The 17,632-nt window shown below is 38.2% G+C and overlaps 1 protein-coding gene across 1 annotated transcript in view; it reads right to left on the reverse strand.

Moving 5' to 3' along the window:
• The window catches only part of Gucy2f (guanylate cyclase 2F, retinal), a 96,589-nt gene extending 79,394 nt beyond the window's left edge, over window positions 1-17,195 (reverse strand). The window contains 7 exon segments of the mRNA XM_053743334.1: window positions 6,731-6,861; window positions 6,864-6,905; window positions 6,908-6,989; window positions 11,022-11,024; window positions 16,480-16,776; window positions 16,778-16,982; window positions 16,984-17,195. Coding sequence (XP_053599309.1) covers window positions 6,731-6,861; window positions 6,864-6,905; window positions 6,908-6,989; window positions 11,022-11,024; window positions 16,480-16,776; window positions 16,778-16,982; window positions 16,984-17,195 — 972 coding nt within the window.
• Window positions 17,196-17,632: the final 437 nt, after the last annotated feature.

Here is a 17,632-nt window from a genome sequence, read left to right on the forward strand (position 1 = left end):
CAATTAGAATGGGGATTATCAAGAATACAAGCAACAACAGGTGTTGGCGAGGATGTGGTGAAAAAGGAACACTCATACATTGCTGGTGGGGTTGCAAATTAGTGCAGCCACTCTGGAAAGCAGTGTGGAGATTCCTCAGAAAGCTTGGAATGGAAACACCATTTGACCCAGCTATCCCACTCCTTGGCCTATACCCAAAGGACTTAAAATCAGCATACTACAGAGATACAGCCACATCAATGTTCATTGCTGCTCAATTCACCATAGCCAGATTGTGGAACCAACCTAGATGCCCTTCAGTTGATGAATGGATAAAGAAACTGTGGCATATTTATACAATGGAATATTACTCCGCAATGAAGAATGATAAAATTATGGCATTTGTAGGCAAATGGACGAAATTGGAGAATATCATGCTAAGTGAGATAAGCCAATCTCAAAAAACTAAAGGACGAATGATCTCGCTGATTAGCGGATGAGGACATATAATGGGGGGTGGGAGGGGCTCGCATTAGGTTTAGGGTTAGGTTTAGAGTTAGGCTAAGGAGAGCGGTAAGAATGAAGGAAAGAAGGACTGTGTAGAGGGAAAAGAGGGGTGGGAGGGGTGGGGGGGAGGGGAAAAATAAAATAAACATCATTACCCTATGTAAACGTAAAAAAAAATTTAAAAAAAGATGAAATTTAGAAAAAAAATGCGAAGAGAGAGCCTACAGAGTGGGAGAAAATCTTTGCCACTCATACTTCAGATAGAGCACTAATTTCCAGAATATATAAAGAACTCAAAAAACTCTACACCAAGAATACAAGTAACCCAATCAACAAGTGGGCTAAGGAATTGAACAGACACTTCACAGAAGAAGATCTACAAGCAATCATCAGATATATGGAAAAATGTTCAACATCTCTAGTAATAAGAGCAATGCAGATCAAAACTACCCTAAGATTCCATCTCACCCCAATTAGAATGGCAAGTATCAAGAATAAAAGCAACAATAGGTGTTGGTGAGGTTGTGGGGAAAAAGGTATACTCATACATTGCTGGTGGGGATGCAAATTAGTACAGCCACTCTGGAAAGCAGTGTGGAGATTCCTCAGAAAGCTTGGAATGGAACCACCATTTGACCCAGCTATCCCACTCCTTGGCCTATACCTGAAGGACTTAAAATCAGCATACTACAGCGATATAGCCACATCAATGTTCATAGCTGCTCAATTCACAATAGCCAGATTGTGGACACAACCTAGATGCCCCTCAATTGATGAATGGATAAAGAAACTGTGGTATATATATACAATGGAATATTACTCAGTCATAAAGAATAATAAAATTATGGCATTTGCAGGCAAATGGATGCAATTGGAGAATATCATGCTAAGTGAGATAAGCCAATCTCAAAAAACCAAAGGACTAATGATCTCACTGAGAAGTGGATGATGACACAAAATGGGGTGCGGGAGGGGGCAAGAATGGAGGAAGGAGGGACTGTATTGAGGGAAAAGAGGGGTGGGAGGGGTGGGGGAAGGAAAAATAACAGAATGAATCAAACACCATTACTCTATGTAAATGTATGGTTACACATCTGGTATGCCTTTATTTCATGTAAAACCAGGGAAACAACGTGTATCCCATTTGTTCACAATTAAAAAAAAAAAGGATGAAATGAAAAAAAAAAAAAAAAAGAAAACTTGGAATGGAACCACCATTTGACCCAGCTATCCCACTCCTTGGCCTATAACCCAAAGGACTTAAAATCAGCATACTACAGTGATGCAGCCACATCAATGTTCATAGCTGCCCAATTCACAATAACCAGATTGTGAAACCAACCTAGATGCTCTTCAATTGATGAATGGATAAAGAAACTATGATATATATATGTATATGTATATGTATATACATATATGTATATGTATATATATATACACCATGTAATATTACTCAGTCATAAAGAAAAATAAAATTATGACATTTGCAGGCAAATGAATGAAATTGGAGAATATCATGCTAAGTGAGATAAGCCAATCTCAAAAAACTACAGACGAATGATCTCACTGATAAGCAGATGATGATACATAATGGGGGGTGTGAGGGGGGGCAAGAATGGAGGAAGGAGGGACTGTATAGAGGGAAAAGAGGGGTGGGAGGAGTGGGGGGGAGGAAAAAATAACAGAATGAGTCAAACACCATTACCCCATGTAAATATATGATTACACAAATGATATGCCTCTACTTCACGTACAAACAGAGAAACAGGATGTACCCCATTTGTTTACAGTAAAAATAAAAATAAAAAAAGAAAGTGTGGGCAGACTTAGGAATTCCAATTAATGTAAGCAAATTTTTAACTTCAGTCTAAAAATAAAAAAGTTACATGTGACATGAATTATAACCATAAACTATTACATGGATTCAGCACTGAATAATATTTAGATAGATGCTATGTAAAAAATAGTACCTGGGAGCAGTGGCTCATACCTGTAATCCCAGCCGTTCAGCAGGCTGAGGCAGGAGGATTGCAAGTTCAAAGCCAGTCTCAGGAATTTAGCAAGGCCCTAAGCAACTCAGTGAGACTCTGTCTCAAAAATTAAAAGGCTTGGGGATGTGGCTCAGTGGTTAAGCACTCCTGCATTCAATCACCAGTACAAAAAAAAATAAATTCTATGAGTCAGGCATGGTGCCACACACCTGTAATCCCAATAACTCAGATGCTGAGGCAGAATGCCAAACTCAAGGCCAGCCTCAGCAATGCAGCAAGACTTTTGTATCAAAAAAAAAAAAGGTGAAGGTTGAAGGTGTAGCTCAGTAGTAGAGGACCTCTGGGTTTGATTCCCAGTACCACACACACACACACAAAAAAACATACACAATGAATTTAACTAAAATTGTGACATAATCATATTTAGGGTTTGAGGGATGGTAAGGAAGTAAAAAAGAACTAAGGATCCTTCTCTCCCTCAACTTTGCTAGGAATGCAACAAATGTTCAAAATTGACTAATCAAGAGACACTAATAGCATTATAGCATTTAGAAACATATAGGTAAAAGCCAGAATAAAGATCTAAAAGATATGAAAATTGTTACTTTTGATGAAGGGTAGGAGGGTGACCTAAGGACCATTTTGTTTTTGACATAAGTCTTTCAGCATTTCTTGCCTTTTAAAACTATATGTATGCATTCATGTATCCCTTTGATAGTTTGTTTTTTTAAACCTTTTAAAGAAACAAGGATATAAATTAAGAGAGTTTGCAAACCATTGCTATGGGCAATGTAGCCTATATACAGAAATTTCAATTACAATGAAAGTTTTTGGGCAAGAGCATAACACAGCTATCTTGTTAATACATTTGCTTATTTGTTTATTATCTATTTCACCAGCATTTGAACCCCATAGAGGCAGAGATGGGAAAATAAATGTTTAACATGGTTTTATGAACAGGAAAAATGCTCCTATTTGTAGCATTTACCAAATTTTGTAATGCAAATATTCCTACCATGCCTGATTTTAAGCTACCAAAGTGATGTCACTGAATGGAGTTGATAAAAGATGCAACCAGTTGGCTTTTGTGAACTGACACTAACAGAAACCTTGTCTCTCTTTTTTGCAATTTTCTCTGGATAAACATGGAATGATATAATTTGACCTGAGAAAATACCATTTAAAATTCTGAAAGCAAAACAATTTTGAAATTTAGAAGTATCAAGAGACACTGTGCTAGTGATCAGACTATAGGAAGCTGAAATCAGACTATAACTTAGATGCTGGGTCATGATTCACCAACGAGGGCTTCCTTGCCTCAAAGGAGAAAAAGTGAAAAAAGAAGGGAGTTGTGAGCCAGACACTCTGGTAGTCATTTAATACATTATACTTCATTTAATAGTCACAATAATTCTAGCAGATATAACTTCCCACCACACAGGGAAACTGAAAAAACAAAAACTCCAAGGAACTTGTCCAAGATAGTAAGACTGAGAGTTGGGATTTTTTTTTTTAATTTTTTACTGATAGATAAAAACATAAAAGTTGTACATGTTAATGAGGCACCATGTGATGTTTTGATACATGTATACATTGTATAATGTTTGAATCAGGTTAAATATATCTCTCTACTCAATCATTATCATTTTTTAATGGTAAAAACATTCAAAATCCTTTCCTCTAGCTTTTTGAAATATACAAAATATTTTATTATCTATAATTCACCCTACAGTTCAAAAGCACACCAGAACTTCTTACATATTCCTATCTAACTGTAACTTAGTACCATTGATCAACCTTTCCCCTGAAGCTGGGATTTAAACCCAAATTTGCCTAACTCCTTATCATATGCTTTTTCTGCTATACCAGCTGCCTTCAAAAATACCTTTGAGCAGAATAATTAAGAAAAATGGGGGTTTTGTTTATCAGAGACATGAAGATAATTGTCTCACCTTCCACCATTCTTTGGTTATGAAGGTCTAGCCTAGACACCTGCAAAATGGGGGTAGAATGCATTCAATCCAGCTTTTTAAAAATAAGCTCTGGATTCTTTGTTGCAGCTCTATTTCCTTGTCTAAAGCAGAGAGCAGGCTGCCTAGCAACCAACCTAATGGCGTCTTTTTTTTTTGCCTTAATTACCTTATGTTCCACAAGCTCAAAGGGATTGAATCAAATATCAAGAGTACAAGGTCTGAGTTTTTTATATCAATATATCTGTTCATACACATGTACAATACACAAATACCTCTCAAAGTAGAAAGATGACTTAGACTATAATTTTGTGATGCCATATCATTGACTATGAATGCAATGCCACACAACTGCTTTGACCAACCATCCTTAGCAATCTGAGAAATTATTGTAATTGTTGACTAAATTGAGCCGTTGTTTTCCATTCTATATGGAAAAAGAGAGAGATTTATTTAGACATATCAGTAGTAGTAAAGTTCAAAACTCACACTGTTAATAACTCTGCTAGTCACATTTCTTACTAGAACAAGAATTGGGAAAATCTTTGTCATCATGGCAGAAAGAGTCATATACACCTGTTTCATCTGAATTACTTATTTGGGGGAGGGAGAGAGAGAGAGAGAGAGAGAGAGAGAGAGAGAGAGAGAGAGAGAGAGAGAGAGAGAGAGGGAGAGAGGAGCCCACTAGATAAATAAAGGGTGGATAAAAAGGAGAATGTCTTGGAAAGTGTGAATATTAGATCCTATCTACTGCCTACCTGACAGCTTTCTTTCTTACTAACAGCATCATAATTTTGTTCACACTTTTCTGGAAATTACAGGATTAATCACAATGGTCTCATTCCCCTTTCCAGATTATTGGTTTAGGAATGGATATGGGACTTAATCTGGGAGAAGTCTGTTTGGGGAATTTCTGGGAAAGATTTATTCACTCTTGAACAGAAACACAAGAGAGGGACATTTCCATTTTTACCTCTGGACATTTCTACCTGTACATAATATCTGGAACTGTGGCAGCCATCTTGCAACCATAAGAAGAAATGGCTCATAAGGGCAAGTTAGCATGCTATAGCTTATAAAGTGTAAAGATGAAAAGAACCTAGTTTACTGATAACATCATTAAGTTGCTGAATTAACCAACTCTGGAGTACTTCCTACTTCAAGTTTTGAAAAAGAAGTGTTATGTAGGACAATTTGTATTGAGCTGCCTGTTACTTACACTAGCACATGCCTGAACTTTTAAACTTCTTTATCTGTCATTCTAAATAATTTTGAAAATGCCTACTGTCTACTTCGGACCTCCAACCTATAGAAACCTGCATATGTATTTTAATCTAACTGGTGTCTTTTGCCTCCCCAATTTTCTAATTTTCCTTGTCTTCTTTGTACTCTTTCTCTTTGATTGTGTCTTTGCTCTCCTTTTCTCTACTTTGTTACCCTCCCTACTCCTTTTTCTTCCTCTGGGCCCTAAGTGACTATGATTTGAATCTTAAGTATATCTATACATACATGCATGTATATGTATAAATATTATTCCTCCTTGTATATTAGAAAGGAGGACTTGTTACCCATTCCAAATACTTCTTTTAATATAAAGACAGCTCTAATAGCAAAACACTGCTGGTATCTCCTTACCCATTACTCTTTTCTTCCCACAAAGGAGGAGTGACTTAATCTGACTTCTTGTTTTTAAGACCTACATATGTGTACCTCTGCCCTTCCCATCTTCTTTCTCTTGTGTGTGGTCACATGCTCTGCTATGTTCCTCCAAACAGTATATTTTACAAAAGGTCTGCTCTTGTGAAGCAGGATTCTAGTGACCCAGAAAGCCTAGTGAGTAGGTGAAGTCTACTTAAACCTAAGATTTAGTATTCAGAAGCTCAAATGCCTATAGAAAGAATCTACATCCTCCAAATATTAGCATATCAATATTAAAGTTTATATTTTTTATATACATGTTCTTTTGTCTGATGGTTGAAATGGCTCAAAACTCCAGTCACAAATGACACTTCTATTTTATTAGGTTACCTTGAACAGCATTCGTTTATGTTTTGTTTTCCTGTTCTTAAATATATTTTGTTTTTGCTTCATTGACTGTGTTGTCATTGTGGCTTGCTTAAAATATCTCCAACACTGTTCTTCAAGTGTTTTCTACAAACAAAAGGTGTTTTAATTTGTGTGTGGTCACCTGCTGCTGATTGGGTTTCCTATTGATAGGAAAAGATAGCTACTTTCCACACTTTTGAGGTTCTCAATTCAGAATAACTGTGAGTATGCACTTACTTGGTGTGATTCCAACATTTTGTGAATTTCAGCCCTAGCTGCTTCTTCCATATAGGCTTCATGGAAGGTCTTTCCTTGGAACTCCTCTGTAATGGTCAATACAGCATCATAGTCTTCCCAGAGCTTTGTTCCTGGTAGGGGGTGTGCTTATAAGGTAAACTGCAGAGCAGAGTAGCATTTTCGGATCATTAGTCCATTCCAAGTTGTGTATCTGGGTCTCTCCCCCAATCAAAGTGGAGTGCATACACATGATGATTTACTGAAACCGACAAAGCAAGGAGGTTATGACAGCAATCCGTTGGTGTAATATAGTGCCTAAAACTATAGATTGGAGAAATAAATAAATGAACAAATGTGTTCTAACCAAATTGTAAATGATTTCTTTCTTACGATTATAAGTAAGAGATTGAAGTCTGAAGTTGATGTTTATGCTCAGGGCCTCTTGTTTGTGTATCTGGGTAAGATCCTAACACTCAATAGGAGCAAAAACTGGTAAAATAAATGGGAGATACCATAACAAAGAGGCTTTAGGGTTGGAAGGGATAGGTTAATATTCTAACACCACAAAGTATTTGTTGTAAAACCTTGGGTACATTACTTAACTTTTCTCTGCCTTAACCATGAATAGAGGTAACAATATGTACTTCACAGAGAGGTAGTGATGATTGAAGATGATTCATGTAATGGGTTTAGTACATAGTACTCAATAAATAGCAAGTACACCCATACCTAAGAATAAGAAGGCTAGAAGGAGAGGAGGGGAGATATTCCCATAATCACTATTGCTTTTTATTGTCCACCTCCTACAAACATGTACTCCAATAAATTTTGGCCACCTGTTCTCACCCTTACCAAGGCCATTATGGACAATGAATGGCACTAAGGCACATTCATCTATAAATGCTACTAATATTATGGGTGATATGCTCAACTTTTTAAATTGAACTTCCCTGTAATTGGAATTACTTTGCACTCAATTTAATTCTTCCTAGACTTATGAAACTATGTTGTTTGGCAAGGCTATGCTAGAATAGAGTGGATTAGAGGGGGCCACGGTTGAAGAATGGCAGCTAGATCATGAGACTGAAAGTCTTATATCCAATTTCGTCCTTGGCATGCTAAATGAGTTTAGTTTAAGCCCACTTGTGCTTCAGTGCCCACATCTTTAAAATGTAGATTCCAATGCATTTCACAGGTACATTGAGTAGTTTAATTAGATAATGCCTGGCAAGTATTCTGAGCTCCTTGAAGAAAGGCAAAAGTCTTATTGCCATTGGTAAATATTAATTATACACACTTACAGGGAACCTTTAATCTCAGGAACTAAGTGAGCTTAACTACGTTCAATGACTGGTCTTTGGCATTTACATATTGCTTCATCTATTTTTAAAAAATATTTACACTTGTTAAATACTCCCAGAAAGTTTGTCTTTCATATTACAGCTGATATACCTCATTTTTTAAAAAATGTAACTAGTAAATTATGAAGGTGATTTAAACAAAACATACACACACACACCAAAAAAAAAAAAAAAAACCACAGTATAACTTGAAATGACCACTAACTCCTTCTAAATAAATACCCTGAGTTTCCCCATGTATTCTGATGCTCAGACCTTCCTTACAATTCTCTAAAGATATCTGTGGAGCTATTTCATGAGCCACAGGAGGTATTCAGTCTCAGTTGATCATAATCGCACATTGAAAAATGGGAAGATGTAGTGCCATAGAGGTTTGACAAGGCAAGAGTCGGATATAGAAAGAAAAACAAGAACTGAAGGCATAACCCTCTATAATTGACTATACCATTAGACAAGAATTTGTTTGGTCAAGTTAGTCCAGTCACAGGACTATTGAAGGGAATGAACTAGCTAAGTTGTGTGCTTCAGTTAGTTGGCCAGCTCATCCAACAGTATTTTTGGTAGGTAAGTCAGTATGCTAATATCTTTCTTCTAGAAAGGCAGAAATTAAATGACCTGACCAAGGTTACCCAATACAATTCTATTTAATTTCCTTAAGGGATATTAAAATTACTTTGCTGCATAGAAAATGTTAAATAGAACTAAGTATTTTATACTGGTTGAAATATGGCAAGTACTTAAGCAGATGTAGTGGGTGCTATTATGAGGCACTGTCCAGATACACACTTCAGAACTGAAATACTCAGTCCCCTAGCTGCTGGGAATGTTAGCAACTAATAACTAATATCTCACTGAGTACTGCCCTCAGTAAAGACAGCCACCTTTCTCAAGGTCACATCACTTCAGTTGTGTGCTAAAGCTAGCTTGACCTGATTCACAAGTCTGTGGTTAAATTATTAGGGATTCTGTAAGTTAGCTAGCATCGTGTTGGTAGCCTGAAATTGGCCATGGTGGGAGTGTTTACTGCAGCAATCAGGAAACACTAACAAATCAGGGCTTCCCCACCCCCGAGATGGTTGTTAACTATTACCACACTATACACCTTTCTCTGGGCTATCCTTCAACTAATGACTGATCAACATGGAACTAGAAATGCCCAGACTCCTCATCTCAATTCTGGACAACACTGAAGGGTCATCCTCCATTTAGGACTGGATGAGGCCTTTGTTGTGACTGCATGGAAGTTCGATTCTCTCTGCCCAATCCAGCATTCCCTCACATATGTTATCCTTAAAAGCATTCACCCAATTTTATCTTCCTTCACTACTCAAAACTCCATCTGACAGACTGTTTTCCAGGGAAACTGACTCGTAATACTGAGTTATACCCCCACCATATCCTGAACTTACTTCTGTCGTGATACATGCAGATTTATCATCCTTATTTATGTAAGCTTCTACTATGAAACTATGAGCTTCTTAAATGTCCCATTTATTTCCATATCCTGGTACATATTATGCATACATTGAATGTTGTTTAAATTAATGTTTGCATACTAAAAGATTCTTCAGAAGGAGAAGATGTGAACTCATGTGATTTGTATGGGTCTCTTGAGACATGAGATATGGGCATGTTTGGATTGTTAAGATGGAGGAAGGGATATTTGCCGGGCAGTTAGAGATCAAGCTTAACTTTAATGCCTAGTGTCCAAGACTTTACCCCTCCACCTGAATACCTCTTCTTTATTTTTCTTTCCTTGGTCCATATTACTAACATTTCAGATAAAGGCATTTATCTGAATTTTATACAAAATTTATCCAAATTTTTATAACTAGAAAGACTCTTTGAGAGCATCTTGTCCAACCTGTCCCTCTCACTTTTTAGATGAAGAAATGGAAGCCTCAAGAGGGAATGATCACAGGCTTCTTGATTTTTTGCATGGAAAGCCCTTGCCATTAAAAACAATTAAAGTAGAAAGCATAAATACTGAATTCAAACAACAGCATCTTAATTTAATAAATTGAGTGCTTTGTGAACAGGGATTTATAGATGCATCTGTTCTACAAGATGGTTTTACTAAATAGCTTTATTATCTCAAAATTACATTCATTAAAATGGGATTTGACCCATAAGTTGTTGTCAGGAAAGGATTAGTATAGAGAAACCTTAAAACCTAGACAAGATTTGGGTCAATAGGTGGTCGCCAAATAATACTAATTCATCATTTTCCATTCTAATTGTTAATAGTCAAGTCATTCTATAGCCAAAACATGGACCAGGAAATATACCCTCCTAAGATCACATCTCACCAGGATATATTAACACTTTTTCTGGGCTACCTGAGCCCCACTCAAGCTGTCTGGCAGCTATTTGTTTATACTGTGGGGCTAACTATGGCAGTATATGGAGGATCCTTTCTTACCTCCAATGCTACCAGCAGAAAAAGTCATAAAGCTCCAGGAAAAACCAATTCCCAAGTCACCCTTATTTATCTTCCTATATTGAAATACTCTATCCAATATTTCTCTGAGATAGAAGACCTGATGTTTCTTAAAAGGCAAAGATTGCTTCATCTCTCACAGATTACTGGCATAGATGTCTCCATGGAGGAAACTCAGCCTCATCTCACACATTGTTGAGATGGAAATGGTTCCACTAACTAGTGCTGGAAAGGTTGTTAGGAGCCATATTCATACTTGCGAGCCCTCAGCATTGATCCCAATGAAAAGAAACCCACATTCTACTGTCCTTGTGTTTCATGTGAACCTTTCTGTGATATTTCCTTCCACTGGCATTCATTTTGACCTATTTCATTTTAACAATTGTTGAGGGGCAGAGAGGGCAGATCAGAGGAAGAGGGACATATACAGATGTATCCCAAGTGTCTCATTTCCCCATCTGAACATATTGTGAATGAAAGAGGTTCAAACTCTCTTCCTCTCAATTTTTTTCCATCTACTTTATAAAAACTGCATAAGAAGATGTTGGGAGGCTCTGGACTCTGAAAGTTTTCCAGCACCATCTCCCAAGAGTGATTCAGTGCAGGTGGCCTCACTTTCCAAAGTGATTCAGTACACTTTAAAAACACTACACCAAGTGAGGTGCAACTTTTTCCATCACTTGAGGAAACCCCACACATTTTTTGTCTTAAGTCATGAGGTCACCATTTAACTGCCACCAGTGTTGAACCAGTCCAAATAGCTCAGCATGATGGAAGACACACATACATTCAATGAGTATTCTGTCCTCATCAGACCATGGGCATATTCTTTTTCATGCCCAATTAAACTAATATTGCAACTACATTCATTGTCTTAACATTGCTTCTCAGCTTGAGATAAGTTTATAATATTTCTTCCCTTTATGCAACATGTCTTCTCCAACTTTTCCTAAACTGTTATACATTGATAAGCCTCTTAAATGCAGGAAGCCTAGATGTTTAGACATTTCCCTTTATGCTGGGTCTTTAATAATTTGATCATTAGTGATAGTAGATCCATTCATAAAAACAAGTTGTCCTTTTACCATTTATATTTGCTTATATTAATCTACAGCAGATCCTATCAGCACTATGTATGTCCTTTGACCATACTATTACTATTACTGTCACTGTAAAACACAGTACTGGCACCTGGTACATTTTGAGGCACTAAAGAGAATTTCATTGGTGGAACCAAAGGTTAAGATAGAAAAACAGAAGGGATAAATTATATGTCATATACAGAACTCAGCAGCACAAGTGAGTATGCTTTAGAAGCATTCCTCAAGTGGACAGGAGGCAGTAGAGCACGTGTCTTTCATTAGACCAATTCTCAAAGTGTGGTCCCTGAATTAGCAGCATCCATTCTCACTTGGGAATTTGGTAGAAATGCAAATTCTGGAACCCCATCTCACCCTTCCTGAATCAGAAACTGAGGGAGAGACCATGAAGTCTGTGCTATAATAAGCTCTTCAGGGGATTCTGGTGAACACTTAGATTTGATAATATGTGCTTTAGACCAACCTGAATGCATATTCAAGCTTTCTCATTCACTAGCTATATGACATTGGCAAGTTGGCCTCAGAGTCTTATTCATAAAGTTGGTAAAACAATAACTGGCCTTCCTTTATAGGAGCATTGCAAGAATTAAATGAAATGTTCCATATAAAGCCTTTGCAAAATGACTAACATATAATAAGCTCTCAATAAATATAGCATCATCACTGTTGTTTTGTTGTTATTATTATTGTTTTATGTACAAGAATCTTTGACAGATGGAAAGAAGATAGCCAGGTTCCTGGCAATAAAGATAGTAATAAGGTATCTAATTTGGGAAGAACAAGAGACAGTAATTCTATGTCATATTGTAAGGAAGTGTTCTCAATTTGGAAGGATTTAAAGGGAGCCCAAAATGGTCCAACAGCTGGGTAAGCTCAAATTGAAAGGATTTCACAATCAGTCAAGCATAGAGATGGTAGGCAAGAAGGTGACGAGAAAGCAGGAGGGCTTGAAATAGCCAATTGAAAAGTTTTTTAAAGAGCTAAAGGTAGGGTCTCCTGCTACCTTTGTAGAAATGAGAAAAAGAACCCCTCCTGGGTGAATGCAATCCCACAGGTGCTCTACTTGGTGAATGAATGCTCTTTTGTGCCATCAGACAAAAACCTCCAACAGAGCTCATGGTTTGAGGAGCAGAGAATGGACTGGATTTGGGCCCTCATGCCCACTCAGCTAAGTTCCCTTGTAAAGGACACAAACTATATAATCCCACTTAGTATCCCTGACTACAAATTGAGGCCTTTGTCTTTGATCAATATCTCTTGTATTTAACTTTGTCAAAAATAAAGATAATGGGCAATCACTCCCATGGCTTAAGGGAAATAAGTTGAGAATCTGATAGAGGCTAAATCCTCCTTCTCTGAGACTTTACCCCATTCTTCCGTGTTAATAATGCCTATTCCTATCTATTTATTCTTATGAGACTCACAGGTGTTGTAAAACTTGAGAGAAAAAAACCCTATCTCCTGGATAAATTGAGGGATAAACAATGAAATTATCTATGTGCAAAACTTTATAAACTGTAGAGTGCTGTTTAAGTGTAGTGTTATGATTGCTTTTATTGTGTCTATGGCAGCATGTAATAATATCTTCATTGTTTTCCCTCCCAAGAGCCTGCTGCTATTATTATTGTTACTATTACTTTACTATTAAGATTATCATTGCCTTGGTACTGTGTAAACATGACTTAGGCCTGTTTCTGAGAAAGACACTTCCTCTAATTCCATTAAGGTGCCAGTTATATTTCCTAAACACTAATATTATAAGAAACAAGTGGCATACCAGCTAGTAATAGCCTGCTACTCACTCCCCTCCTTCTCTATCACCACTGACCTGCTATTTCCATTATCCTGGATATTGCCAAGCTCCTCCAAAGGAAAGCGTCCCTTTCCACTGAATTTTGTATGTCACAAAGGGTCCTTTTCTGAAGTTTTACTTGGAGGTCCACAGTATTAAGAAATTGCCTCAAAGCCAGCAAAATAGGGAAGAAAGTATACTCTACCTTTCTTGGCCTATCTCAGCTGAGGTCACACAAAAATCCCTGTGCCTTTTTGTTCTTCTCATTCAAGATAGATAAGAGCCAGGGATACTTGGCAGCTTCCGTTTCACTAGTTGAGAGGAGCTGGAAAATTCACTAGAGGTTTGGGCTGGTGTGTTGCCACCTTCCTCACTGTGATGTTGGCCTGATCCATACTCACTGGCTTCTGGCTGTTTCTCACCTGATCTCCAGTTTTCAAATAGGACCACCAATGTGCCCTGAAGTTTAGGCCACTTGGCTTGAGCCCTGATACTCTAATTTTGTTCATTCTCTGGATCCTGCTTCCGTGCTCCCACTGGCTAGAGAACCATTTTCAGTGGCCCAAAATGATAAGGTCTCTTTTACTTCAACAGTTTTCTTCCATAACTCCCACTACTATACCTCACCCACCACTTGGCATGCCCTCAGATACCAATACCCAGCTCTACCAATTGTGGGTATCATATACTCCCCTTTGAACACCATACATTGTGCTACCTAAAGTCATACCATACTCAGTCCACAGCCCAACTGACAACTCAGTTTCCCTTTCCCCTCCCCTACTCACATTCTGACTAAAGTCACTGAAGTCCCCCATATGCTTCATCTAAATCTGCCTGTTTTGTCAGAAACCAGAGGAAAAACATCCTGGATTACAGAGCTTGATCTTTACTTCCTTTTATCACACTTTCTGAGTACTTCCTCCATGTTTTGTTGTTGTCCTTCCTACTCAGGGTCTTTCAAAACCATTCTTTCTAGTTTTCTTTTCTCCCTAATCTCCAGATTTCCCTTCCCTTAGTGGGCCAATCCATACTGTTATAAAAAAAAACAACAATCTGATAAAACAAAGTCATATTAAGACAAAAATGACTGGTCACTTCAAGTGAGGAACATTCATTTGTGTTTTCATTAACAAATTAATTAAAGCAGGGGTTCTGGACCCCGACTACACTCTAGAAGCCATGGGAAGCTGGATAAAATAACTTTTCTGATGCCCCACCAAAGACCAATTTAATCCGAATCTCTAGAGGTGGCACTCTGGCAACAGTCATTTTGAAAAGTCTAGACAATTCTAGCATACAGTCAGAGTGAGAACCCTTGACCTAAAGGAATGGATCTCTAATGGTAGCGCAATAGTATATACATTTGCTTCCTCCCTGCCTCAAAGGGGTTGTGGGTGGTGAGCACTCAATCCTAATTCCTCTCAGTCTGACAGCCTAAAGAGCCTCAGGGTGTGGATTTATTTAACATTTCATGGTAGAGGCCAAAATGTCATTTCAAAGTATCCTATTTAGAATGGGTGGGATGTGAAACACTCATGGAATGTAAACTTGCAAGAGACACTGGGCTTGCTAAGTTTTGTAACATATTATAAAGTTATGATACTAAATATGTTAGCCTGTTTCTGGCATGATTCCTCTCTGGAAATGGTTTTATATCTTTAAAAATAATTCTGTGCTCTGCATTGAAAATATAAAGCTCTATTATGAAATAATCAGAGCCACACTGATTGCTTAATATTATAGGATCTCATAGATGGGAGCTGGAAGCAGACTACTATAGTTCCTGGAACTAAAAACTCTTGCCCTCATCCTCTCATAATGATCATAATTAAGGTCCTATACTGGAGACACTTGAAACTTAAAATGGGCTTCTGGTTATAAACCAGCCTAAGCTGGACCATACTCTAAGAAGCCCATTGTTACATTGAAGAAATGACAGGGACCAGGAATAATCCTAGAAGTAATCAGTTTGACAAGGAGTTTCTGAGGTATCCTTCCTAAAGTTGTGAAGGGGCTGCAGTGGGGAAAAGAACAGTGTTCCCACAAATCACTGCCACTTCCAGAGAAAAGTAAAGTGGAGGTTAAAAAACTAGAATAGAAAAAGATCAAAACCGAGTGTTGTAAGGGCTTGTGGTAAGCATAAGTAAAAGAGATCTGACTCCAGACAACTAGGAATCACCCTCCCACCCCTGGCCCTCAAATTCTACTCAACTCACCTTGGTGACCATAACTTCAATAGGTCAAGTCCTTTGCTTCATACTGTACCCATTATTTCTGCAAGAATCATCTTTTTTTATAGTCCACAAAAAAATTTTATTAGTTCTTTTTAATTATACATAACATTAGGATTCATTTTGACATAATTATAAAAGCATGGAATATAATTTGCTCTAATTCCCTACCCAGTATTTGCAAGAATCATCTTTGAACATTAAACTTTCCTTGTAAGGGAAAACATGTTAATATTTTGGCAGTCTTCTCACTTTTATATGCTTTCATTTATCAGGTACCTCCATATCAATTAGCTGTATGCTGCAGGGAGAAAAACTCTACTTTGGGGGATAGTGAGTCATTGAGAGTGTGGAGGAGACAGGATCTAAGTGAGATGTAATGACACAGGGGCACTGGGCAGCTAGGAAGGAAAGTGCCCAGAAGGGAGTTGAAGATAAATCTCCCCTGAGATAAAATAGACAAAAATGAAGTCATAAGAACATCTTCCTTTGGCTACTCTGAAACTACCATGGTCCTAAGGACAGAGGGAATTTGTGGCTACAGAACTCTTGATACCATTCTTCCCCACCCAGGTGCTGAGAGCAGGCAATGGCACCTAAGGGCAGTTGAGTCACAGAATTATTTGTACCTCTATTAAGTCGGTGAGATAGACTCTTCGGAACCAGGTATCTTGGGGTCTGAGTATGAGTGAAAGAGGCTAAACATATAAAGAACTAGGGAAGAATGTGCTAGCCTATGATGTAAGGGCAGAAAACCTTGTGGAGATTGTGATATCTTTCACTGAAGCCAGGTTTAAACCTCAATTGGGAGAAAGCACTCACTGTTCTGTCTGCCTGGAGAATGCACTGAAGAGCTTTCTGAATGCTTTGGCTGTCTTGTCCTGTGGTCAGGACGACCCCTACAGGTAGGCTGTGGCTCCGAAGAGCACTTGCAACTTGATTGGCTGTGTGCACCTAAATGTCTTCATTTGAGGAAATGACTCCAGCATGAGCCCACTGGAAATACTTCATGACAGTTACAAGCACCCAGAAGGGAGAAGGGAGTGTTCAAGAAAAGGCTGGGTAGCTCTCTTTATTTTCTAATTCATGATTCACACAAGCCCAAGGGAAAAATCCTTTTGTCCCAGTTGTTTCCCAGGAGCTATGCTCCTTTGCAGTAGCCAGGCTTGGCAGGGTCAATAAATCCTGAGGCCATCTGGTGGTAGGAAATGAAACTGGAGAGGGCCCTTGAAGTCTGGCAGTCTTCACTGAGAAACACATACTCAAAAGTGTAACCCAGGTCTAATGATGGGTCCCAGTTAATTCACTCAGTTGTAATCGAGTAGCAGGGCCTTTTAGAACAAGGGATCACAAGTCCAAGGGCCCACCACCCCTACCTTGTAGAAGAGTGCCCACACCTGCTGCAGAAGAGCCATAAGGACCAGGAGGCACAAGCACCACTTGAGTTTGAAAGATGCAAGGCCATGAATTCTTGACAGTCTGCTGGGAATCACAAACCAGAGCATAAGGCAAGTAAAAGGTCAGGGTCCCAGGAACATAACCATCCTGTTTCCAGAAAGCTAATGATAAAATACCAGAGGGTTATTCTGCTCTCTCTAGATGGACAGTGGGGTTTCCAATGACTGTCAATCAGAGGAAAAGGCTTGTTAATTACATTATTTCTGAAACTTCCAGAAATACCAATTATAAAAGAATGGCAGTGTCCCAAAGTGAAAAATTCTGTCCCACACTCCAACCAAAACTCCTGCTCTTCCTGTATTCCTTATCTCATCCACTGTTTACCCACATGCTTTCAACAGAAATTCTTGGAATTACCAAAACTCCTTCTTCTATACCTCCACTTAAATCCATCATCAAGTCCTGTTGATTCAACTAAAACAATAGCTGCCCACCTGACAATGTGTTTTGATGATGACATGGATTAACATATAACAAGTGCTTATCACAGGACGTGGCATTTCATAAGCACTATATT

The sequence above is a fragment of the Sciurus carolinensis genome, chromosome X (genome assembly GCF_902686445.1).
Source record: "Sciurus carolinensis chromosome X, mSciCar1.2, whole genome shotgun sequence".
Lineage (NCBI taxonomy): Eukaryota > Metazoa > Chordata > Mammalia > Rodentia > Sciuridae > Sciurus > Sciurus carolinensis.